Here is a 25,628-nt window from a genome sequence, read left to right as displayed (position 1 = left end):
TATATATATGTATGTATGCGTGTGTATTTCACGCCAGTCACACCGTGGGTAGACGGATACCAGAGAGTGAAAGCGAAACAAACGACGCCCACAGAGCCTCAAGCCAACAGTGCGCAAATCTGAAGAATGAAACGCCGACGCAATGGTGTAATCTTCACGCCCTCCGTTCGAGGGCAAGTAGGTGAGCAAGAGTAGTAACAGGAGTGCGCAGCGCTCTGCCTCCTTACTCTCATGTCTCTGTGCGACGGTTTAGTTTTTCATCAGAGTACTGAGGAGAGCCGCTTCGAGCCTCCGGCTGAATAAGAGGCACCAGTCGCCTCCTCAATCCATTTCTTTGCAAAAATGAGAGACAGAGCACTGTCCCGCCTCCTCCTACATCAGCATCGCCACCACTGCATAGCTTGGCTTCAACACATCCTTCCTTCGCTGCTGGCAAAGTTGCGCAGTATGAGCTCCCCACTACTTCCCTCCGCCGCGTGAGCGCAGGAGGCGCCGCAGCCAGCTCGGCTGCCTATCTAGCTCATTCGCCAGCTCGTGATTCAGATCACGAAAGACCATTTCATCAGAGCGGATGAGCAATACCACCTCGCGGAGCGTCAAGGTGTGCATCGCCAGACCAGTTCCAACTTCACAAGTGGTGAGGTTGCACCCTTCGTTTACCTCCCCATCCACAGCCCTATCGTCGCGAGGATCGGGTGCGACGGAAGGGCCGCAAGCATGACCGTCAATGCCTGACGACGAAGGCGTTGCAGTCCCTCGGACGGCACCGGCCCCATGAGGGGAGGCACTCGACCTCGGCGCATCGGCAACGGGAATCTGCTCCGCTACACGCCCCTCTCGGGGCTCGGAAACAGCCATCTCCTGCTTCTGTGGGGTCACCGGCATCGGCACCGAAGGCTCCTGTGCGGTGAACGCGCCGTCTAGACCCCAGTAATGCAAGGCCAATTGAGGGACACGTCGCTCGACAATCTTGCCGAGGTCGTAGTCGTTCACCATCTGCGTCCATACGACAGAGGACTCCTCCGCTGTGTACGCCATGAGGCGAAAGCCCATGCGCGGGTAGCAGAGAAACAGTATCAGATAGATGGTAAAGTGTACCGCCTGCAGCAGGAGTACGAGGCCACGCTCAGCAGGCGTAATATCAGCCATGTTGCTCAGCACTTGATAATGCACGGCATGGCTCTCGCACTGCGTCAGCATGCCTCGGAGCTCGTCCGCGTAGGAGTGCACTAAGGTTGCCCCCGCGCCTTCGGCGACGCTGAGAGCAGGCATGTGGAGTGACAGGCGTGCTGTGGCGAAGGAGCGACAGGCAGAAGGAGCCGAGAGTGCAGGGCTGGCGTTCGGATAACTGCCCAACGCCAGAAACGGCGAGCTTGCCTCTGCCGTAGTCAGAGTCGTTGAGACGCCACTGGAGGTGCTGCCGCTGCAGCGCCGCTTGAAGAGCATGCGCAAGTAGGCAGCCACAGAGCCCGCCGCCGGAGCAGCAGCAGCCACGGTTACCAACATTGTTGCTCGGTGAATGTACCGCTCTCGAAAGGCGCGATCAGCCAGCCAGCGCAGTGTTTTTACCATGGCGATACATATGTGATCATTGATGCGGCTTGGGGTGCTATGAGTTAAGGACTCACGTTCGAGGAGCGTGATACCGGCGCGTGTAAGCGGAGGCTGCACCGCTGCGAATCGTGTGGAGTGCCCCATGAAAGAGCGGTACAGGTAGGAAGGTGGCTTGACCCGGGCGGTGGATGCGCACGCATTTAACGAGATTGCAGCCCTATTAGCTGAGAACCTTGCAGACGAGGTGGTGGGCGAAGCACCATGGTGAGCGCCAAGGTGGCTGTTGCCATTGGAGGCGTGACGTTTAGTGCACGCCCCTGCTGCCGTGACGGCGCAGCTGTGACTTTGAAACACCATCCGCGCGAAGACGACGCCAGTTGTGTGGGCAGATGCTTGTCAAGCGTCTCTCTCTCGGCCGTGGTGGCTGCTGCTGGTGCTGCTGTGGTGCGGTGCCGGATTTGGCTCTCCTTTTCCCACAGTGTAAGCTGTCGAATGAAGGAGACACACTTCTGGCACTGCCTGCATGTGCTCCTCTACAAGAGAAAAGAGGCAGGAAAAAGCGCTCGTCGCTTTTCTTAAGATCTCCGCCAATCGCGTTTTTCACCATATCGTTTCGCCGTCGAAACGGCGCACGCGCCTACCGCGATGCGTAAAGGTGGCAAAGAAGAGAGAGGGAGGGGGGAATAAAAAGATGCGCAGGGTGAAGAAGGTAAGAGGCATTGGCTCTGGGAACAGAGGGAGGTTGTGTGTGCCTGGGGGTGTACCTGCATGGCACAGATACGGCGCAAGATGAGCCGCGGAGTGTGTCAGAAACTACACGCTGACATCCCCTTCGCCTCCCCTCTGCCCGCCCGCTCCTTCTCGAGACTGTCTCTGAGAACCGCTCACTCACACATGTCCTCCTCTAGAGTCTTGCATGAGTGCACACACACAAACATTCGCGTCATTTCAAAGGATGCAAGGCCACTGGATACAGGACCTTTTCGGCACAATCGGTTGCGTCATAGTCTTCCCGCATGCAGGCGGCTCCCAACGAGCCATGCTCACCTCATCGCAGTCAATGAGCTTCCGTTCACATGCTGCGCAGTCACCTCTTCAGCATCACGTCTCTCTCGATACCGCTTCGCCTTCGAAAGCGTGTTGAAGGGGACGGGAGTAGGCAAGGAAGTACGCAGGAATCATCTCTGCCGATGCCACAAAAGCGCCACAACCCCTATCGCAAAGAAGCGACAGGGAGTCGGAGTGAGAGGAGCGGGCCGCGAACACGCCAAGCGCACTCACTGTCACACGTGTATCGTGCGCTCAGCAGCGCAGCGAAGAGAACGTGCGCCAGCACCACACATGAAATGGCAACGACGACTCTCTGAGCTTAGGGGAAGGACATGGCAAGACCATCGACGTGAAAGGGGAAAAGATCACTCAGACGCCACGAAATCGAACGCACCCAATGTGAAGCGACCGCGGCAACGAAGAACAGGTGCGAGCGCGGTGCTGAGAAAGCTGACGAGAATGACGGCAGAGAAGAGAAGGGAGTACAGCTATACGGACAACCACACACACACACGCTCACCCCTGCGCGAAACGACTCCAGATAAATGCTCCCCTAAGTTAACGAAAAAAAGCTCTGTCCTTCGCAGACGGCGAAGAGAAGTCGATCTTGCAGCACCGCCTTGCTGCTATACTGCGGAAGTTTCAAGTATAAGAAGCAGGTGCTGACGGTTGGCAAGCTGTTGTCGTAGTTGGTGCCGACAAAGCCTACGCTCGAGGTTGTGACCAGCCCGTCAGAGTTGGCGCCAAATGAGTGGGCGGTGGGGGTCACAGACAAATCCACTGCAGATATGTCTACATCGCGGCGCACCACCTTGATGCGCCGCGTGAGCCCGCCATACGGCACGGCGCTGGAGCCGGTGACAAACTTCAGGAACGCGTGCTGCAGTTGCGCGCTCCATGACGGCACGACATCAAGCAGATACTGCACCACATCGCTGTTGATATGATATCCATGCGCCGGCTCTATCTGGCGCGCGAATTGCTCTCGCGTTTCCCATATTTTGGCATCCTGAGGCGAGCACAGCAGGCGCCCCAGCTCGTCCGCGTTGAAGAGCTGCAAGTACAGCGGGTTTACAGTGAGCTGCAGCCCTTGGCGCAAGTGCAGCAGGGCGAGATCGAGCACGGTCTGCAGATAGTACCTCCGAACGCCATGTGTGTACTCATACACGTTGTTTGGCGTGATTTGGCGACTGGCGCCACCGGGCATGAGCGGCTGCTCCTCGCTCGCACCAGGCGCGCAGCCGTCCGCCTCGCTCGCAGGGATGGTGAAAAAAAGCTCACACGCGGCCAGGGTGTCATCGCTCATCGTCTCTAGTCGACACAGCGTGAGCTCCAGCGCCGCGTCCAGCTGAGACATGTTTCGAGACGCTTCCGTCTCGGTTGATATGAGTGACTCCCCGCGCAGGCGGCGCAACAGCAATGGGTGAAAGCTAAGCGGGCTCGTGGCGCCAATCACCAGCAGACGGCCAAGAAGAACGCCGAGCAGCTTCCAGTAGTGAAGGCTGGTTGGGGTCTGCTTCGCGGCAGGGAAAAGTGGCGTGCACGGGCGCCGGCGCCGGGGTGCGACGTCCGCAGCAATGCGCGGATACGAGCTGGTGCTTAGAGGCAGCGGGGGCAGTGACTCCGTCGCTTCCTCATCTGGGACTGGCTCGGTGCGCCACAGGCCATGCTTTGGGTCCACAAGCTCCTCCGCGACCATCTCAAAGAACTCCATCGCAGGGCCATTCCCAATGCCCGCCTCACCCTCGAAGGCCACGTCTACCGTTACGTTGCAAGTGGCTAGTCGTATCAGCTCCTCCGCGCAGCGCAGGACATTGTGACGCTGCACCGTTAGTGTCACTCGGTAGCGGCGCGCCACCTCCTCTGACAGCCACTCCAGCCCCACAACGTCGAGGGTTTTCTCCGTGCCGCCTGCCGCACAGCTCGCCGCCGCCCGCCCCTCCTCTGGTGATGCACGCCGCACGAGCAGGTGGCGATGGCTCTGCAGCAGACGATTTGCTTCGTCGCGACTCAGCGAGCGCTGCGCTGAAATGAAGAACTTGAAAATTGACAGGCGCATCTCCGCCGAGAAAATAAAAGGATAGTGCCACAGCACATAGGACGGCAGAGGAAACGCCGCGGCCGACATCATGGCGGCAGTGCTGGCGACCTCGCCTACCGGCCCCCCGCCGGCAGCGTGACCGATGCCGGAGCACCACAGAAGCGGTGGCAGCATGAACATATTCAGCTGATGGTAAAGCTCGTGCACGACAGCGCTACTCAGCCTTCGCTGGTCGCTTTCCAGCGACGCCGGCGAGCTCCCAACCTCCTCCCGCATCAAGGTAGAGAGGGCAGAGTAGAGAGCGAGAGGACCACTCGGCGGCGCCGCGTCAAAGAGATGCTTTGGACTACATAGAAACGCCGGTCTCAGCCCATCGCATCCGCAGCAGCAGCAGCAGCTCCTCTCGGGAGAAGCTGACATCGTTGTAGCCAAGTCGAGAATCAGCGAAGCTGGCAGTGGTTCCGCCAGCACGACAAGCCCCAGAACATGAGTCATCGTCCAAAACGGCAGCGTAGGCAGCGTCAGCGCGATCTTGGCATTGTACACCTCCGCGGACTCCGACGAGCTCCGCTGCATCGCAACAAGGTCACGCAGGCTTGCGCCGCTGACCGAGAAGGCGGTCAGTGCGTCGAGCAGCGTCGTCATTGGCGAAAACAGCGGTGTGTCGTTCAAAAAAAATAGAATGCGGTCCGCAGTGATGGGAGGCCCTACCGCAGATGTGTCGGTGTGACGCTTCTCGAAGGTCTTTTGGCTCACAAAGTGCACGGACCCCGCGTCTGCGGTCGAAGAGCCCGAATCTGACGAGCCTTGAGACTCCTGCATCGCGCACAAGGGCTTTGTAGGCGGCGACTGCTGAGAGGCCTTGAGAAAGCTATTCAACGCAGAGCCAGCTGCTGGTGGAAGCTGTATCTGCGCGGCCACCGCCTCCGCAAGCGAGCCGATTGTGGTAGTCGGGAGTGCCGACAACACGGCGTTGCGAAGTGTCACACCAGCGACAATGGGCAGCTCAGCGCGTCCCAGCATCACCACAGGCGCTTCGGCAAACGTCGCATCTCGCGGTCCTGCTGTGGCAGCATCAGGAATCGTGAGACTGCTACTCTGCCCCGGCTCGGGGGTCCGAGACTTCTTCAGCTCCAAGGCAATGCTCAAAGGACGCCACACAAGGTATCGAATCGAATCAAATATCTTCAGTCGCCTTGCACGTTTCTGAAAGCTGCAGGGCTGCTTCATCACCACAGAAGGGGCGAGGTCGAGCGTGGCGAGCCCGAGATCACGCCCAATGGCTGCGGCAAAGTCTGCTGTCAAACAGAGCAGTTTTCCGCGAGCGGTGCTGTCGAGGCGGAGGTGCTGCTGGTTAACAGGCGCTCCGTCAACGCCGCGGCTCGCACTAGAATCGAAAGAATGATTCGTCCTGTAGCTAGAGAGTGCAAAGCTGGTGGTAGAGCGCCCAGTTTCCTCACGCTGCCGCGCGCGTGACAGCAGCCACTTCTCCAGATCGGCTGCCATTTTACCCAGAACTTCCGGCGTCTCGACGACAGCAGCGCGAAGCTCGATGTTGAGCTGCTTGCAGTAGTCATAGAAGCCGAGTACGCCGCGCAGCGCACGAGGGAGGCGGCGATACATGCCAGTTTCGTCTTCCATGGCACGATTGATAGCCTTCTGCACTGCAGCTGCGTCTACCGTCGCCGGAATGAAAGACAGCTCGACCTCCATCGGGACCTCCTCTCCTTTTACCTGCGATATTACTTGACTGAGCATTGGCACCGCGGTGTCCGCGCCTTCAGAGGGCGGGGCGGTGAAAGAAGCGGTAGGGGCACGCCGACCGGCATGTGGTGGCGCAGCGGCGATAACAGCCGAGAAGGCGGCCGTTTCCGGCCCCGTCAACGGGCGCCGTGAGGCCGCCACGGATGGGGTAGAAGTGGCGGTCAGTGGCCCCCCCGCAGCGAGCATGGCCGCCAGCAATGCCTGCGAGGCATGGAAAAACGTCTCGGCGCAGGCAGGGAAAGTGGAGTGGTACGGACAGCTGGCGTCAGGAAAGAGCCGCAAGGTGAGCTCTCTCGACCGCGACGGCGGCCTCTCACCGTTGCCCGCCTCTGAAGAGCCGATCACGCAGCGTGTACAGTACATTTTCTCATTCATCGACTCGTGAATCCTCTGCGCCGCACCGCACACCTTACGGGATCGGCTCACGATCTGCCTCGCGTAGCTGACGAGGAGCGAGCTCTGGTGCAAAGTGAAGACGCCACCGCCGCCGAGGCCGCCACTGTTCGCCGAAGCTGCGTTGGGCGTGTAGAAAAAGGAATCGTGCACTGAGTCCCTGCTGCTTGAACCGCTTGTGTTACCAGTCTGTGAAAAAGAGGGACTGGATGGCCTCGAGCGAGTCGTGGGGGATATGTGAGGGGAGTGCTGAACACCGGCCCCGATGAACGCCAACGTGTTCATCTTTCCCTCAACGCTGTCATGTCGCCGCGCGCCTGCGGGGCGCGACGTCGGCGGAGACGGCCGCATGACGTGTACATGGTCCTCCTGCGAGACAGGACTTCCGCACTGCAACGCTGGAGATCCTAATGGCGTCAGAGAAGCCGCCGTGAGCCGGTGAGAGCGCCAAAGCTGCGATTGGAGAGCCGCCTGTGCTGCTTGCGAGCTTGAGTGCTCTACCACGGACTCCTGGGCGCTCACCACAAACGAGCTCATCGATGGAGCCATCGACAGTTGAGCGGCGGCGTCCATGCCATCTTTTATGTTGAGTCGTGGTGATATGTGCAGGCTACTCACCCTTTTACCCTTCCAGAACGTCTTCAAGCTGGCCGCCGATGCTACGCTCATCGTCGACTTCGGGGTGGATAAGAGGCCAAGGAGGAGAACAATCGCATCGGCTGTGCAGACGTGCTGCTCGGAAGGCAAAGCCAGCTGGAAGCCGAAAAAATCGGACGACAGTCCGACTCGGGCCAATTCGTCCCTCATCAAGAGGTCGTCGCGCACGGGCCCAAAAATTTCTTGCCGCTCCGCCACGATGCTCACGCCGTCTGCGACATAAAGGCTCACCAAAACTTCGCGCAGGGAAGGAAGAAGTCGCTGCAGCGCCGCCTGCGCGTTCTCCCACTCCCTGCGCTGCCACCCCTTCGGATTTCGGCCGCTGCCTCCCGAGATCAATTTACGGAATGCCATGCGCCGCCGCCCCTTCTTCTCACCCGCCTCCAACGCTGCCATCACAACAGCCCCCTCTTCTCCAGAGCCGCCACTAGGTAAGCACTCTATCGACTCCCCTGTCACCTGGGTTCGCAAATCGGCGCTGAGAGAGAGACACCGCAGCAGCAGCGCCACGCTGTGCCGCGCGACCAGTGGGTTGACGCAATTGTCGAGCACGCTGAGCAGCGCCGGCACCATGGTGGACAGGATGCTCGAGAGAACGCCTTTGCCGAGGAACGCCTTGCGCGTCGCTGGGTCAGCCTGCAGACGCTCCCCAGGGCCCTCCAGCATTGCATCCATCGGCAGCATTGTAATGGCAAGCGGGCGCCTGTGGTGGTGCGGAAAGGCCGGGGTCTCGGGTAGGTAGGCCCTCATCTGCATCGGCCGGCGGCGATTCTGCGAGGTTGCAGTTTCGTCACTGCCGCACCTACATAGCAGAAAGCCTAACTTACCACCGCGGCGGCGCGCGCGGCGCGGTAGCGACTCACCCTGAACTGCGCTCGTGTTGCTGCTGAAGTCACACTCAGCGACGTTCTCTTCAGCCGCCTCGTCGTGCGTGGAGCGAGGAAGACGGCCACCAGTGTGGACGATCGCGGCTCCGCGGCTGCCTTCCCGAGGTGTTCCCGGGCCCCTGGATTCGGCACGTGCCGACTGTCTCGTCGCGGCATCGCGATTGCCGTCCTCGTCTCTGGAGTCAACGCCGCCCATTTGGGGCGAGCTCACAAGACCGCGCTCGCGCGGCGATGACGAAGGGGAATCAGCCCCTTTTTCCCCGCCTCTGGCACCGTTTGCGCGCGGCGATCGCGGCGATAAGGACGGCATCGTCGCAGTCTCTCGCGATGCTGGCCCGACCGCTGGTGAGGCATGATTCTCGTCCCCGGCGTCGCCGGCAGCGTCTCTGTTCCGTCCCCGGCGTTGTTCGCCAGCCTGGGTATCTGCCGTGCGAAGCCGCATGTAGTTACGGTTCACCCAGGTCGAGAAGAGGGGGGCCGGCTCCGAGGTGCAGCACGTGCAGCCATGTCGGAGTGCGTTTTGCGTGTCATGTATGTAGCCCGTCAGGAGGGGCTTACGATGCAGACAGTGGCGCTCCCGCCGCTCGCTCAGGAACGATTTGCTGAGGAAATCGGTGTAAAAGATGCGCTGCTTCCCTTGCGTTACGGCAAAGAGCTCGTGCGTTCGGCACTTGCGCGTCTGCTGATACACGCGCTCGAGCCGCCGCGACAGCGTCTCATTGCACTCCATCTCGTTGTGGAAGTCGTCCTCCCAGGTCCAGCCGAAGTACGGAAGCGTTGTGTTGCGGAAGTCGGTGTGAGAGTGCTCGCGGCGAGCGCATGGGAGCAGCACAAGAAGGAACTCCAACAACGGCAGCAGCCGCAGCTCATCGGCGATGAAGGGGATCGTGGTTACATCTGTGGTGAGCACCGGGCCTGTAGTGAGGGCAGGGCTGCTACGCAAGGTTGCGCTTGGCCGCGGAATGGCTGACGCCGCATCGGCGCCGCCGTGCCCGCCGCTGTCACTCCGTGAGCGTGACGACGACGACGCTAAGGGCGACGCGGCGGAAAACGTTGAGTTGGCAGAGCGATCACCGTTGCTGGCGACATCGCTAGCGCGTGCACCTGCCGCTATCTCGCGCTCGCGAGTGCCGCCGCCGGCTGCTGCGCTAAAGGCCTTTGGCGCGGCCTCGCATCGCTCCACGAGCCTCAGCATACATCCACAAACGGCCTCCCAGACACGCAGCTGTAGCAGCATCGGCACCGCCAGCGTCGGATTGGCCAGATAGAAGCCGATGATCGGCGAGAGGGCGACGGAGCGGACCCACTCGCCACACGTGGCGGGCGCGAGGCTAAGAGACAGATGCAGCAGCTGTACACACACTTGAATAATGCGTTGAAGCAGCTTCATGTGCGCCTTCATCGAGTCCACACCGACAAAGAGCCGGTCGACAGTGTGAGAAATAGCCTCCATGTAGTGTTGCAGCAGCGTCGCCTCCTTCGATGAGAGCGAGCGCTCTGAGGTAGAGGTGCTGTAGGCTGTGGTAGTGGCTGCTGTCGATGCCCGTTGCGCCGCAGGTGCTGCCGGTGGTGCAGTTAGCGTCGAGGAACCACTCGCTGTCGCCCGGCGTGCTGTGGCGGGTGAGTTTAGTCGAAACGAGCTTTCGAAGAGGAAGCTATCGAACGACTCCAGAAACTTTGCCATCACGGATGACCACACCTCCTCCAAGTCCGACTCTATTGCGCGCGATAGAAGGTTGGACATTACTTGCACACACAAGAGACGCAGGTGGAGGGGTGCCAGCACCAGTAGCAGCTCTACTAAACGCAGCGGCACCCGCGCGCCGAGGCATGCATCGTGGGCGACCACAGATACGTACAGAAAGCACTTGAGCAGCTCCTCCGAAAGGTCCTCGTTGAAAGCTAGGAACTCTGGATCGCTGAGGTACAGCGCCAGTGTGGCGATGGTGTCCGTGGTCTTGGTGGGGCAAAGGGCGCGGCTGCCGTTGGGCACGATATCCGCAATGAGCGCGAGCGCTCGTAGTACAAGGATCTCCACAGGTGATGCGGCCTGCACTCCCATGCACGGCATGCATAAGGACGAAATCCCATTCAAGCGATGAGTTGGCAGCACCTCATGTAGATGCTGGCTTGTGGCATTGAAAGTGGACGAGATGTTGCTCTCGCATCCACCCCAAAAGAAAGGGTTGGCGGCACAGGCGTTGTCTCTTCGAGCCATTAAGGCGGCAGTTAAGATCTTCGTCAGCAGCGGCACATAGAGGTTCGTTGGAAATGACCGTACGTAGTCTTCCCCCGCAATGCAAATGGCCGTGCACAAGAACCCGAGGTGCTCCTCGAGGCGCTTTCGCGCGTTCTCCGGTGCAGAGCCCGCGCTGGTCTGGTCGGTGCCGCCGCAGACGGGATGGGAAGCCTCGTTTCCAGATCGCTCGGCTCTGTCGTAGCTTGCCAAGTACGCTGAGCGAATATCGCTCAGTAATGCTAACGAGCCGATCATAGCAGCTGTAGAGCTCCCGTGCACTGGAAAAGAGGGAGGGCGATTCCTATGCCACCAGGTAATCCAACGGGGCCGATCGAGGGCCAGCAGAACCTCGCGAAGCCCGTGCTCCCTCGCTCTACTCTGCAACAGTCAAATACTAAACGACCGCGAAAGGCACTGCCCCTCTTGCTTTTGCGATTGCCCATAGGAAGGAGCACCAGCTTGAGAAAAGGTGCACGAAAGCAAAGCAAAGCAGAGAGAGAAAACTTCGAAAACGCTCACAGGATGCGGGGAGATGGAAAAAAAAAGAGGGTGGTGGTGGGAGGGGGAGAGGAATGGGATAGGGAGCCGCGGTTCACAGCAGAGCAGCAGAGGGCACCCCCCCGATAAACGGGGGAATAAGAGGAATGAGTGGGTGGGTGGCTAGTGGTGGCGCTGTGAAGCGAACAGAAACAAGAAGGAGTACGGAGAACGCAGCGGAAACTGTGTACAAGACGCGCGCACAGCAAAGAAGCCGTCGAAACGTAACGGAGGTGAGGAACCACTGCACGTCTGTCTGTCTGCCTGCTTGTGCGTCTCTCTCTCTGCGTGTGCGTGTGTGTGTGTGTCTGAGACACCGTCCTACTCCCTGAAGCTGGGGGTTGCACAGAGAGGGGGGGCAGAACGAGCGGAGAGGAGCAAATGTGTTGAGAGAGACGTTAGCAATGTGCAGAAGGGGTGGGTGGAAGAGAGGAGAGGGGAAAGATAGGGAGGGCGACTTCCAGTAAAGAGCAAACAAACGAAGCACAAAATGTAGCACATGCACACACTGTCGCACAGCGGGGCGGAGAAAAAAAAGTGACACAGGAAAAGATGGGATGAAAACAGAGCTTGGGGATGAGCCGGAAGGGGTGGGCTCGATTCCGGCGCACGTTCCCAGGAACAGGCGGGCGAGGGGGAGGAGGAGGGGCCTCTGATACACAAGCGGCGCCGGTGATCCGTTATCTTTGCGCTTGGGGGAACGAAAACGAACAGACAACCCCCTAATAGACAGGCGAAGCGCGGCAAAGAAACACCAGTCGAATACGCTCGAGGAGGGGAGGAATGGAGGGAGGCGGAGTATTGCAGTACATAAAGTGGACGGAGAGCGGTCGCCCAAGAAGTAAACCTCAAAACAATCGAAAAGAGGAGAGAAGAGAGAGGAGCGAAGGGGGCGGGCGGGGCAGGCCACTGATGCCGTGTGTAGTGGAGGGTCACTCTGTGAATGAAAAGGGGTAGAAGAGTAGATGGCCGGGGAGAGGGAGGAGCAGTGAAAGAAAGGAGAAAAAAAAACTAGTCTGACAGCACGCGCAGCCAACTCAATGCAAATCCGTATCAGCACCAACGATTGAGAGCTAAAGACCAAAATTAGGAAGCAAAAGAGAGGGAGACTGTCTCGAAGTAAAAGGTGTCCGGGGAGGTATAGGCACGATCCTCACGATGAGCACGTCGTGAGCGAGTAAGGGATGGTGAAGGATGACCACTCGATGCCGTCCGCAACGACAGTGCAGCAGCGGCACAACGACAGAGAGGCTGACCGTGGGAGAGAAGAGGCCCTTCAAAGGGTTTGGGAGAGCTTTCTCTTCAATAGGAAGGAAGAAGAGAATTGGCGAGCGAAATGGACGCAAAATTGGGTCAGGACTACGAGGAGGAAACCGAGGAAGACAACACAAGAGCTGCACACGTACAAGTCACCCCGAAGGAGAGCCAAGATTATGCCAACACGCTCAAGTACCACGAAGAAAGCACCACAGTAAAATACGCCACGCTGAATGCAAAAAAAAAATCCCAGCAGAAAATGGAAAAAAGAGGTGGAGGAGTAAAGTCTGAGAAGCAGAGGCAAAAGAAAAAGAGACAGGAAGCCCGATGGAAAAACTAACGAGTGCACAGAGGTACAGCAAAATACGCACACACACACACACACGCACACTCACCTCTCTTGGGCGGCACGTCACACGCACGCGCACTTCGTTCGTCGATCGACCCTCGCGTCAGGCACACTTACTTTCTCTCGTGAAGTAATTCTCTTGATTCACATAAACAGATATACATATGCGCACACACGCACACACAGCGTACGCATACCCCCCTCCCTGTTCAAAGGAACGCACAGTCTTCAGCCGATGGCGAGTAGCCCGATGGAATGGGTTGCTCGAGCTGTCACACCACTGTCACCACAGTTCACAGACGCACACAGACAGACAGAAAGAGAGCGAATGCACACGCACAAAAAAAACACCCGCGAACGACAAAAACACACAGACCCGCGCCGAAGTGGTGTGTGACCGATGCGCAGAGGAAAAACAAACAGCGAAATACGCCACGCAACGCTGAGGTGTTCCTCCTAAGAAAGAAAACCCCGTCACTGCCCACGCGTCCCCTTTTAGTGAGCGAATCGCTTTGCCGCGTTGCCCCCCCCTCACGTGTGTGCGTGTGTGTTTGTGGGGGGAGGGGGGAGGCAGCTAGCGGCACACAGGTAAGCAACTACTTGGGAAGGGTGCTGGGTGATCGGCTAGCTCGGCTGAAAGACACGATGGCCAGCACGCGAACGCGAAGAGAAGCAGGAAAAAACAACTGATATCGTGAGGCAGTAGGAAGACGTAAAAAATGGCCGAGCGCCAAAGCCAAAGCCCAGAGCGCACGAGAGAGGGTGACACGAACAAAAGTTGCCGAGATAATATTGACGCGAGCGTCGTCGCTCTTGCCGCTGTTTCAGCGACTGTTTCGAGTCTACGTTTCGCCTGTTGCTGCTGTCTTTCTGTAATTCGCTTTCTGCTCGTATTGGCTTCGGCGAGCGTTTCCTCCTCCCAGATTCAAACACGCACACAAAGCGCGCACACGCTGTGGAGGTCTGTGGTCCGAGCCTACTGCCAAGACCCGAAGGCACACGCAGTAGCGTTGAGAAGTGCTAGCACGACGTGCAGGGGGGGAATAATGTACAGGTGGAGGGTGAGGGTAAGGGGGGAAGAGGCAGAAAGAGGAGGGAGCGTGGTGGAGAGCGCATTTGTTGTCGAGGGGGTGAAACGGACGGAAACGCGCAATGGATCGTAAGAAGGTCAGCGAAGGAAAAGGGCGTTTGAAGGTGCGCAGGAAGCAGTGGGCCATCAGCTGCGGCACAGTGAAGGCCGTGAGGAAGTCAAACGACGCACTGCACCGTGTGGTGAGCGAGCAGAGAAGAGGAGGCGAATGAGGAAGGAAGTGTTCCCCTTCGATCGCCCGTAGACCAGACTAAAAGGGTCTTGATTCCTCCTCGGCACCGCAACTGCAGGGCGCCAAACCTCCTCCTTTCTCACAGCAGCGGATTCTCCGGCTCGCCCGCCCCTCACTTTGGCAGAACGCTGCCGAGCGTCTCAGCGCACCGACATGAGCCAACCCGTGAGAGAGTCGTGCGCACCACCGACATCCAAGAAAAACGGGGTGTAGCACAATGGAAACAATGTTGCTCTTTTTTTTCACCTCGTTCATTCGCATCGTTCATCTTCCACCAGAGAAGAGCACAGGTCCAGCACGGCCACAGCTGATACAGTTGGTGGGAGGTGGGGGGTAGGGGTGAAGAGATGGTCGATCAGAGGAGGCCACACAGGCAAAGTACGACTCAGAGAGAGGAAGATGGGGTAAAGGGTAGACAAGAAAGCGGCAGCTGCACTCGCTCACGGATGCGCTATGTGGCGATGACGCGGCGAGCCCGCGATGCGACTCTACCAGCCGGAAGCAGTCAACAAGAGAACGGCAGTGCGGACGCCAGCGCCACTTTTTTCATTCATTTCTTTCCTCTCTCGCCCGCAAGCTATCACCTGGCCCACTTCCCCACCTGCCCCCAACGCAGTCCGCCCCCTCCCCTCCCCCGAGACACGATTTCTCGTGCTCACCATCGCCACCCCCTCTCTGCAGCGCTTGTTTTTTGTTCCCGGCTTCTCGGCACTGTGACGCTCACGAGAAGACCAACACCGAGAGACACGCGCATACCGTCTCCGGCGGCACGACAAACTAATAGGCACAGGCGCGCAGATGCACATACACAAACACAAACAAGCATACGAGGGAAAAAAGTGCGAGGAGGCCATGTAGTCAGCAGATGGGGCCCAGACAAGGACTAGCCAGCGATGTGCACGTGAGCACTTGGCGCAGACGTACATGCGATCCCTACACGCACACGGTTTGCTTCCACGTTTGCGCACATCGGCACACTGCTCTGCAGTTGCCTTCCATTGGAGTCCTCTTCTTCTACTTCCACATCTTTTTCAAAGACACGTTCTTGTCCTGATCTTTGTGCATCACCTTCGCGACGGCCAGCACAAAGTCCTCGTGGGTGATGTGCACACGGCGTTCGCGTAAGGCAAACATGCCCGCTTCTGTGCAGACCGCCTTGAGCTCAGCGCCAGAGCAGTTGGACGTCTTCTTGGCAATGTCCTTGAGGTCGATGCCGCGCGTCAGATTCATCTTGCGCGAGTGAATCTTTAGAATTTCAAAGCGGGCCGCTTCGTCTGGCGCAGGAAACTCGATTTTACGGTCAATGCGACCGGGGCGCAGCAGGGCCTCGTCCAGAATGTCCATGCGGTTGGTAGCCATAATCACCTTAATGTTCTTGGAAGCCTCAAAGCCGTCCAGCTGATTCAGCAGCTCCAGCATGGTACGCTGCACTTCGCTATCCCCATTCTCTCCGGACTCTAAGCGTGAGGAGCCGATGGAGTCGATTTCATCCATGAAAATGATAGACGGGCTGTGCTCGCGCGCCATAACGAACAGCTCACGCACCATGCGGGCACCCTCGCCGATGTACTTTTGAACCAGCTCCGCGCCACTGACGCGGATGAAGGTGCAATCAGTGTGATGGGCCACAGCACGCGCAAGCAGCGTCTTGCCTGTGCCAGGCGGGCCATACAGCAGCACACCCTTAGGCTGTTCAATGCCGAGAGCCTCAAAAAGCTTCGGGTGCTTTACCGGAAGCTCAATCACCTCCTTGATCTCCTTTACCTGGCGCGACAGCCCGCCGATTTCGTCATAGGTCGACTCCTTACCCGCCTTCTCGACCTTCATGAGAGACACAAGCGGGTCGACCTTGGTGGGTAGTATGTAGTGAATGGCCGACGTGCCGCTACGGAGGGCCACCCGGGCGTTGGGGGTCAGGTCCTTGGAGTCCACCGTCTTATCCACGTCTACGACCATCTTTCCCTGGCCAGAGCCGGCCTTCACGAGTACTTTGTTCTTGCCCATCACCCTGACCACATCCACCACCAAGGAGCCCGACTCTTGCAGCATCTGCACCTCCTCCTTGAGGTGGCGAACCCGTCGATTGAGGTCATTACGCTGGGCTTCAAGGCGCTGGAAGTTGTCGAGGGTACGCTTCTGCGTCGCACGCAGCTCGTGGATCTTCTGTAGAAAATACTCAGAAACGGCAGTATTGCTCCCTGTCCCCGTAGACAACGACTGCGCAGCAGCGTTGGCGAGCATGGCTGGGCGTATGCGGTGAATGCCTACGCCGACGAAGCGAGACGACAGTGAAAACAAACAAAAAAACGCGTCTGTCTTGAGGCTTTCCGGGGCACACACACACACAGAGGGAGACGACACAGGTGACAGAATTTCGTTGAGTGGCTGATACGGGCAGAATAGAAAAGGCCAAGACAGCAACAATACACCGCGCTGCTTCTCTCTTCAAAGATATGACTATATAATGCCTTGAAAGAGGTAACTGTGTATAAATACGTGGACGCGCTTGAGGGGCACGGACGGCGTAGAAGACGAAGGGGGGGATAAACCTTCTCTGTATGCCGGATGGTGTTCCTCACTAGCCAATATGGACTAACGCACAAAGAGAGAGAGAGCGGCAAACGATGCTTCCATGTGAAAGACGGCGGTGATCGGGGACGGGAGAGAAGCGCAGGCTCGAGCAAGGGGCAGGACGAGAAGGGTGCAATGCTTTACTGGCATGTGAGGGCGTATGAGCATGCGCTTGCGTGAGTTCGCGGACGTACAGGCGGGTTCCATCAGTTTTTCGAGACAGATGCCCACACGTTAAAATGTGCAGAAAGAGAGCGCACCGGCTGTGCGATGTGATGAGGAGTAAAAAGCGGAGGTGGCGCGCATAGGCAACAGCCCCCTTCACCACCCCAGCCTTGGTGGAAACCGCTAGGAGCGGTGACACACAGCTCACTGAGCCCCTTGCCTGTCGCGCACGTGTCCTTCCCCTTTCCGTCGCTGCGAACACTCTCATGAGAGAAGCAGCGGAGGCGTTTGCATCCGCAAATCTACGGCAGATTACGCACCGCCCCCCTTTGCCAATACGCAGACACACATATGAATATACGCATACACATGCGTATACATGTATACGTATATGATGGGCCAACAGCAAGGCGCTCATGTCCGTCGCAAGGCAGACGAATAGGAGGTGTGAGAGCCACGCAGCCTACCCGCTCTCGCTCTTGTTCGCTTACCGATACCGCTGCAAGGCAGACAGTATGGCGGCCATAATAAATCCGCTCTCGTACTTGCACATGGTTGTTGGGATATCTTCGTTTTTGTTCGTTCAGTACTCTGAAGATGAAAGCGAGTGAAACGTGGAAGGGCAGGCGAGACGGAGAGGGCGTCTTCATCTTGAGAGAAGGGCCCTTTGCGCTATGCGTGGGTGTCCCTTGGCAAAGGAAGAAACGGTTGCACCCGATGTCATGAGTGCGCGCGCACGTACACCACCACAGACACATACACACACATAGAGAGAGAGATTCAAAAGAAGCAAGTGAATCTTGTGCATCTACTACAATCTAAAAGATGGGGGTGCATGAGCCGATTGGATGCGGGATCGAGAAGGTGAAGGTGAAACGTTCACGCCCTCGTCTCACGAGAACACAAATCTAATAAACGCACAGCAGGACCGGAAGGCGAAAGGTACAAATCTGTACTAAAGACAGGAACACAAATATCGTGACGATTGCAACCGAAACACGCGCAGAGTGTCATCTTCAGACTTCCCTAGCACCATATGTACATACTTTTAGACGGCAAAGCAGCTTTCTTCCGGTCACTCGGTGGGGTGTGTGGGACAGAGCGAGGGGGGCAGCGCTGAGCGGCTAAAAGATGAGTGAGGAGGGTGTGAAGCCGCCGGTGCGGTGGTGCGGTACGCAAATGCATTTAGGAAGAGACGGTGAGCGAAGGGGACAAGAAAGGGTGACGGGGGAGGGGAGGGGAGTCAAGAACGGACGAAAGGCGAAAGGAGAGAGGAGACACGACGGTGAGGGCGCATGGGCAGAGGGGAAAGGGAAAAAGAGGCGCGTGAAAACAGCAAGAGGGGCTTGTCTGGATAAGGGGGCTAACAGCGGGGCAGTTCTCCTCCTCTTCCTCTCCACATGCTACGTACCTGTTGCCTCGGAACTGAGCAGAAGAGAAGGACAGCGAAAAAAAAAGGAAGCGCTGAGAGGGAGGGGCTTCTGGTGTCTCTGTGAATGTGTCTATGTATGTTTGCTTTAGGGAAGGGAAGGAAGGGGAAGGGGGGCAGCGGCGGCGATGAAAACGGTGAAAGAAGATCTAAGAGAGGCCCAGCGATATCGTCGAAGAAGGGGACGCTCAAAAAAAAAAATGAAAGATGCGCCGCAGGGGCGGGCAGGGGTGAAGGCATACTAAGGACTCGACAAAGACATGGCGAAGACGGGCAGACGGGGACAGGGTCTGGAAACGAAAGCGTCTGTCCATTAACACACGGCGCTCGCACACCATGCAGGGGGGAGAAGGAGGAGAGGAGAGAAGGTAAAGGGGGGGGCTGGTGAGGACTCTGCGCACGTTTTCGAGGAGGTTTGCGCAAATGCTTCAAGGGAAGAAAAAGACGAAAGTGAGTGGCGCTCTGGCGCACATGCATAGACAGGAGCTTGTGGCTAAGCAGGAAGAGACACGTACGAGAGGCGCGTCAGGACCCTCCGCGGCTGTGCTGGTTTCAGTACCGAAGTCGGCATCCCTTCCTCCTACGGCTTGCGTGAGGGCGGCGGCGGCACGTTTGTCGGGAGCGGCGCCAAAATCTGTGAATCGCAGCCGACAGACCACAGCACACCACGGCCGTGGCACCCTTGAGAGAAGCTGCCTGGTATTCCCCCATGGTCTGTGGACGTGTCCAGGGGCGCCGGCGTCGCAAAGTCAATGCTGCTCATCTGACCCCGCGAAGCTCTGTCGCCACAGTCGGCAAGGCTTTGCTGAGGCTGAATACCCCACGCTAGCTGGCCGGTCGGCAGCACGCGAAGAACATGCAAAGGCGGTGCAGATGAGGAGAGAGCCTCTTCCGCGCAACGAGCCGGCACCGGGTCTGGCGTAAGGTTATCCATCCTGCTCGGTGCACCTGGCAGCACGTGCTGCAGTCGCTTGCGGCGCTGCTCTTCGCGCCTCTGCCGCTTCAGTGCCTCCTCCGCGCCGCCGGCGCCAATGCCTCCCTCTCCTCCTTTCTCACAAGTCGCGGCTAAGCTGACACCGGCGACCCCATCTGGTGCTGGATAGTCTGCGTAATGGGCACTGCCGGCATCTTGGGCCGCTAGAGCGTTGGCATTCCGTTCTTCCATGCCTGCCGCTTGCATGTCGGCGAGGCAGCGCTTGCGAGAACGAAGCAGCTGCAGCCCGGTGGGGCAGCTGTTGCTGAGCGGTTCTCCATCGCCACTTTGGCCGAGCAAAGAGGCCCGTCGCCTTCCATTACTGCTCAGGCTCCCGACACCCCTGTTGGGCATTTTAACTGCAGGGAATCTATCACACCTCTGAGCACCAGAGGCATTCCAGAGCGAGCACCGTACAGCGGTGCCGTCGACGGAGGTACATGCCTCCGAGATCAGCGTTGGTGGGCAGCCACCGCTTCCCCTCTCAGCCAACTCTTCCTCTTCAAATGCAAGCCGCTTTGGGGTAGGAGAGGTGCGAATAGAGATGCGCGCTAGCTGCGCAGCCACTGCCTCGGCCGTTGCCACGGACACGGGATACTCAGACCCACGCAGTTGGCTCGGCGCCTCCGCCCGCACGCCGCGTTCCTGCGGGGTGGCGCTACACATGCGGCTGCGCCACTCCAAAGTTGGCCCAAAGCAGGGACTGCACCCACTACGGACGTCGGCACACAGAGGTGTCCCGATGTGGTGCGTGATGGACTCCGCTGCCGTCGCGCTGGACGTGTGCTCGGTACCTGCAGGCGCTCCGCTAGCGGCGCCGCCGAGCGTTTTGAGGCCCGTCGTCTTCCTGGTGCGCCCGAGATCGCTTCTCGGAGGGGTTTCGCAGTCGGACCGGATGTAGCTCTTTCGCGGAGCAGCCTCCAAGTCTGCCAAGGAACCACTCAGCTCTATAAACGCAACGTTGCCTATGGCGGGTAAGGTGCTCGATCGCGTCACCTTGCCCCCGTTATCGTTGGTTTCCTCTTCAGTATTGGTCTCAGGTGCCCCGCTCGACAGCACGGCCCTGCCCTGGAAGCAGGACGAAAAATCGAGCTGGGAGGCTGGGAAAGGCATGGGCAGCGGCGGTGGTTGCCAGGCGATGGGCGGTGAGGATGCTAGAAGGTCCCTGTGGTTTGGTAAGTGGCCGGCAGTATGGGAGGTCGGGGCCTCGGCCAACGTCTCCGCGGATTGCTCCTCTGCTCCATGGAAGCACGGCAGCGGCGCCCCCACCTCACTGCCGCACCAGACCTGCGTAGAGCCACCGCACCATGGCTCGCGGTCCTCGTCTTCCTCCCCTTGACTGGCGACCTGATCGTCGTTCACATCCGAGTCCGTGTCGAGGCAGCGCAGCGTGGTCGGGCGGCCAATAGACCAGTTCGTCTGCACAGCAGGACTGCACCCGTTGGAGGAGAGCGATAATCGCGTCAGACGTGGGACGGAGGAAGAAAGGGCCTGCGCGTACGCGGCGTACGTGTGCGACACAAAAATACTGCTCCCTCTAGTAGCAGAGAGATCGCCGGCAGCTTCATGGCCCCCCTGAACGGCCTCGCCATGTTGATCCGCCGTCGAGAACGCCGCGGAGGGCAAGGATGAGCGGAACAGTACCGTCGGGCGAGCAGCCGCGACGGCAGAGGCCGCACCACTGAGCGAGGCGGTGTGCCGGTCACTGCTTTGCCCTGGTACCCCCACACCAGCGCCGTGCCCGACGGAGTAGCGAGCGGGTGCTACAGATCGATCGCCGCTCAGACACGAGAGAGACCGAACGCGACGAACGACCGGGGCATCGCTGATGGTAGGCACAAAGGAGCACGGTGATAGTTGCAAAGCAGAAACAGATGCGCGGACATCGTGCAGTGAGTTTGAAAAAGGATGCAAGTGCTCGTGCTCCGGGAACTGCCTCGTCCGTCGCTGGCGCACTGTTCGTGGTGTACAAGAGCTCGCACCGCCATTGTGAGGCTGCGCCACTCGGAAGCACCCCAGGTCAAAGCGCTGCACTTGCAGCACGCCCTCCTCGTCTGCAGACATATACGCCACCTCCTCTGCGTTATGATGAGAACCCCCGTCGAGACAGGTACGTGAGGTGTCACTCTCTGGGCACCACCCCACACTTCGCCATTGGAAGCGCTGCGGCTCCGGTGTGCTCGGCTGGGGAAATGGAGCAGAGTCACCTGAGTCGTCCATGTGCGCGCAGGCTGGCGCACCGACCGTTTGCATCCAAGATGGAAATCGCGTGATAGCGGGCACCCAGTAGCGCAGGAGACAAAACCGCAGCGGCCACCCTCGTTGCCCTCGTTGTATCGCTAGGAAGCGGGCTGAGAGCGACGTGGGGATATGGTGAAGGACGGAGCCCCCCCGACGACACCAGAGAAAAGGCGGCAAAAACAGGGGAGAACGACGAAATCTTCGAAAGAACCTCTGTCCGTTGGTCTTCTCAGCAGAATAGGGTCATATATACACACGCACAAGTGGCTCCCTTCGTCAGCCTCCACTTAACCCTATACGCGGCCTATGGATGAGGGCAGGGGCGATGGCCTTGCTCTCTCACACCAAAAAAAAGGCCTATGTTGCTTCTCCGGCCGCGGCATTAGCTAACCGTTCGTACCTTCCCCTCTCGCCGATGTGGCGCGCACAGTGCGACCGGCTGTAGCGGCAATAACTTTGGTCTTGTGGGACTTCCAAGAAGAGGGAGGAGACGAGTGAGAGAGTGAGAAATGGGAGGCGTCCAGGAAGAGCGTCAGGGAGCTCTGCTGCCGCATGCGTACACATACAGCGAGGAAAAGGGATGCAGGCAGTGCGAACAAATCGTCACCAAGGGAAAAGCGTGACGGCAAGTGCCCATCGGCCTTCGCCACAGTCGTTTGGTGGTAGACGACAGAGCCGGGCAAGGTTCATATCTTCCCTTTTGTCCCATGTCGTTATCAGCCAAAGCGCCCTCTACACCCGCCGACGCTGATACGGGGGATATGCACACGCTGCCGGTCTGGCCCTCTTGGGGCGTGCCCTGAGCACACCCCTTAGACCGAAGAGGCAGGCGCGACCGCGCGCGCTCGTGGGAGAGGGTAGGTGCCAAGGCTGCGAATTTTCATTTTCTGCCCGAATGGCAGCGCCAGCATAGGGCGAAGCGAAACAGAAGGGGAGCTGATGGAAGATCAAGATCAAGGGAAAAAAAGCGATGCCTCTGTAAGACGGCGGCGCCAAGGCGATTCGAGTCCGCACAGAGAGCGATTTGATGGTGATAAGGCGGGCGATGTCAACGGCGTGTATCAGAAGGGAAGGAACGAGGGAGGGTAACAGAGACCGCCGACACAGACGCAGCGCTCTCAAAGAAGGAGAGCACACAGATACATACAAAAACCTTCACGTACAGATGATACGTCGATGTCACCCAACACACTCACGCACACAGATACATACACACACAAAATTGAAAAGAGGAAGAGAATATACACGACACAGGTCAACAGACACACACACTCTAAGAGAGAGAGAGGCGTCCCCCCACCATCCAACCTCCTCTCTCCCCCTCCTCCTATTCCCGCGGCAGCGGAGGACGGAGTGAGGAAGCAACCAAACCCAATAGAAGCGAGACGGTCATACTAATAATAAAAACAGCAAAAGTGAAACGCTGATATCTACACAATAGCACAGAGAAAGAGAGACTGGTAGAGGAAGAGAGATGCGCTCACATGCAAACGCCCCTGCCTACAATCTTCTCCGCGGTCTAAACTATCACATGTCCGCGCTCCCGCGCAGAGGGGATCTAACGGGCTGTGCTGCTTTCTGCTCATGCCATGCACAGGCTAGGCGCCGCCACGTCGAACAGTAACTTCAACCGGAAGCTGCTCGTGCTCGCGGCGCTCTCACCACGGTCGGACACCCTAGGAGACTCGCGATACTTTCGTGGCGAGCTTTGCGCGGCAGGATCGCCCCGAGAATGACTGCGTGGAGTGAACGCGCCCTTTCTCTTAGTTGGGTGCCGTCGATCCCACTCCCCTGCATCCCCGTTTGCGGATTGGCCATCTCGCTGCTCGGCGGCAATCTTTGCCTTCCTCGACATCTTTGCGCGGCGCTGTGTAAAGGGCGTGGAAGAATCCCACGATTGACCGGAGCGAGCGCTAGCGGCATTTCCAGTCCACTTCTGCCAACGATCTGCGGCCCCGTTCTCCTTGTCGGAGTGCTGCAGCTGCGATGCGGATGAAGCGTGCGATGCAGCGTGTGCTCGGTAAGAAGGTGGTGACTGCTGAGAGGAAGTGCGAGCGCGGTTTCGGGCTGCCCTGCCGCTGCGCGATCCAGCTCCGGTGCCTTCACGGCCTACCCCCCACGTCGCCCTCTCTCGCTCCTGCCATTCCTTGAGGGCGGACAGAGTCGCGACGCGATGGAGGAGCTTCTCATCCTCCGTCGGCGGGATGTACTTGAACCGGTCTGGGATTCGCGTTGCCACCTCCGGCACAAAGTCTGCCTTCCTACTGCTGGACGTCAACGGCGTAGAGGCACGGAGCCGGGCAGAGGAGGAGCGGTGGCTGTTCATGCGGTTCACCACCGCGGCGTAGCGAATGTGCGGTGCGTCGAAGGCGGCGCGTGGAATGCTACCACGGCCACCCTCCCCCTCTGCCGCACGCGCCCGCGGCGAGTTCAGGCGATTGAAAGACGACACGGAAGACAATCGCCGTACCTTACTCATCTGGCGCGCAGATACCTGACCTTGTGCGGAGGAGGCATAACCCGTCTCCGACGAGCGGGGAGACACGACCTCACCGCGCCGTTGTTCATCACTGTAGGCGAGCGCAGCGCTAGAGTGACTGCGCGCCACCCTGTACCGCGCCTCCAGGGCGGTGATGTGGTTGTTACAGTACTCGTGCAAGACGGAGGTGACGTGCGCATACGGGTGCCTTGGCTTTGATAGAGAGCTCGCAGGGGAGCTATGACTGTTGGGGCGATGCCGAGCCGACTCATTGGAGTTCCCGGCGCCGTCGGATAGGCAAGAAACGCCACTAGAAGGAATGTTGCGCGTCGATCGCTGCTGCTGCTGCTTCAGGTGCCCATCAGCAGGGGTGCCGCTGATCGCTCGCCGCTCGAGCAGCTCTCTCAAACGCCACGGCTCGTCAGTGATTCGACCAGCCTTGATCGCCTTCAAGGGGCGGAGGCCGGAGCTGCTCGGCGACGGCCTCCCGCGCGAACCGATCAGCGACTCTTTTTGATTGCGCGCAGAAAGCTGCTGAACCACGCCATCCTGCGCCGTCACACCCGCGTACGCCAGCTCCGCGTTCGTCGGGACTGCCAGGGAGCTAAGAGGCGTCTGGGGAGCCGAGCTGATATGTGAGTCGCTGTCGCAGCGGTGAGTCATAAGTTTCGGATGCAGCTCGATCCTTGGCACCACAGCGCCGCTCCCGTGCACCAAGCTCGAAGCGTCGCCGTTGTCCATCTCAAAACGTTGCATGCAAAGCCAGCAGCACGTGAAAATACCGCGATGCAGCCCTCTCGTGGGAGGTGTCAGCAATAGTAACCACTGTGTATGTGTATGTGTGTGTGTGTGTGTACGTGGTGGGGAAGGATTCGTTTGCTGTGTGATGCAAAAGAGAAAGAGGGAGAGAGAGCGAACACCCGCTTCCAATTCTTCGCACATATAGGAGACGGTGCCGTGGCGGCCACAAGGGAAGATGCCGCTCGCTGACAGCTACCGAGGGAGACCGTCTGCGTGTCTTTGACCCTTTTTTCGCTGCGGTGAAGCCTTCTCACAGTCGAGCAGAGAGGGCTTCAATAACGGGTCTGAGATCGGCACAGAGAGAGACACACTCACCGAGCACACATACCACAAAAAAAAAAGTTACGGTGACGCGCGCACGCTGTGATGGCTAGCGAGGTGTCTCCTCCACTTCTCAACTTCTCTTTTTGTGCGTGCGTGTGCTTCTGCAGATACTGAATCAGATGACGGTGCACGGAACCGTTATCCTCTTCGAGGCGGCGAATCCATGTAGGCACCGGCGCGAGATCGTATACAAAGGGCGCGCGTATACGATGCGGTACAGACAACAGCACCAGTCATGATGCCCGCACACGTGTTGGGCAGACAGGCATGATAGCGAGACGAGGGGAGGCGAAAGGAGAAGAGGTGCGACCAGCGCATATCATGCAAAGAGCAGTGCGACGGAGAGGAGGGCAGAGATGTGCGCTCATTGACTTCGAAAGAGGACTCCGTGAGGCGAAGGGCGCCGCTTATGCGCACCAAGAAGTACGTGTCGGTGCCTCTATCGCTCGATGTCTCTGCCTCCTGAAAAATCGTGCGGCAAGTCCACCGCTAGTGTGCGCCCAAGATGCGCGATGGGGATGGGGGGGGGGGGGGGCAAAACAAATACGAGGCCGAGGGGAAAGCTGAGACAAGGTCTTCCGCTCGTGCGCATCCC

At 58.8% G+C, this 25,628-nt stretch overlaps 5 protein-coding genes across 5 annotated transcripts; all 5 read right to left on the bottom strand.

Annotated features, from left to right (window-relative positions):
• Window positions 1-459: 459 nt before the first annotated feature.
• LSCM1_00470 (uncharacterized protein) lies at window positions 460-1,911 on the bottom strand (the record flags this gene model as incomplete). Its single annotated transcript, XM_067318121.1, has 1 exon — window positions 460-1,911. The coding sequence occupies one exon, from the start codon at window positions 1,909-1,911 to the stop codon at window positions 460-462; it is 1,452 nt and encodes a 483-aa protein (XP_067174226.1).
• Window positions 1,912-3,157: 1,246 nt separating this feature from the next.
• On the bottom strand, window positions 3,158-10,840 carry LSCM1_00469 (uncharacterized protein; the record flags this gene model as incomplete). Its single annotated transcript, XM_067318120.1, has 1 exon — window positions 3,158-10,840. One exon carries the CDS (start codon window positions 10,838-10,840, stop codon window positions 3,158-3,160), a length of 7,683 nt encoding a protein of 2,560 aa, XP_067174225.1.
• A 4,224-nt stretch (window positions 10,841-15,064) lies between these two features.
• On the bottom strand, window positions 15,065-16,291 carry LSCM1_00468 (uncharacterized protein; the record flags this gene model as incomplete). The annotated part of the gene is made up of 1 exon (XM_067318119.1): window positions 15,065-16,291. One exon carries the CDS (start codon window positions 16,289-16,291, stop codon window positions 15,065-15,067), a length of 1,227 nt encoding a protein of 408 aa, XP_067174224.1.
• A 2,504-nt stretch (window positions 16,292-18,795) lies between these two features.
• On the bottom strand, window positions 18,796-21,252 carry LSCM1_00467 (uncharacterized protein; the record flags this gene model as incomplete). Its single annotated transcript, XM_067318118.1, has 1 exon — window positions 18,796-21,252. The coding sequence occupies one exon, from the start codon at window positions 21,250-21,252 to the stop codon at window positions 18,796-18,798; it is 2,457 nt and encodes an 818-aa protein (XP_067174223.1).
• Window positions 21,253-23,011: 1,759 nt separating this feature from the next.
• Window positions 23,012-24,649, bottom strand: LSCM1_00466 (uncharacterized protein; the record flags this gene model as incomplete). The annotated part of the gene is made up of 1 exon (XM_067318117.1): window positions 23,012-24,649. One exon carries the CDS (start codon window positions 24,647-24,649, stop codon window positions 23,012-23,014), a length of 1,638 nt encoding a protein of 545 aa, XP_067174222.1.
• Between the last annotated feature and the right edge of the window lie 979 nt (window positions 24,650-25,628).

Source organism: Leishmania martiniquensis, chromosome 36 (genome assembly GCF_017916325.1).
Source record: "Leishmania martiniquensis isolate LSCM1 chromosome 36, whole genome shotgun sequence".
NCBI lineage: Eukaryota > Euglenozoa > Kinetoplastea > Trypanosomatida > Trypanosomatidae > Leishmania > Leishmania martiniquensis.
The sequence above is the reverse complement of the archived record's forward strand: the minus strand, read 5'-3'. Positions and strand labels throughout refer to the sequence as shown.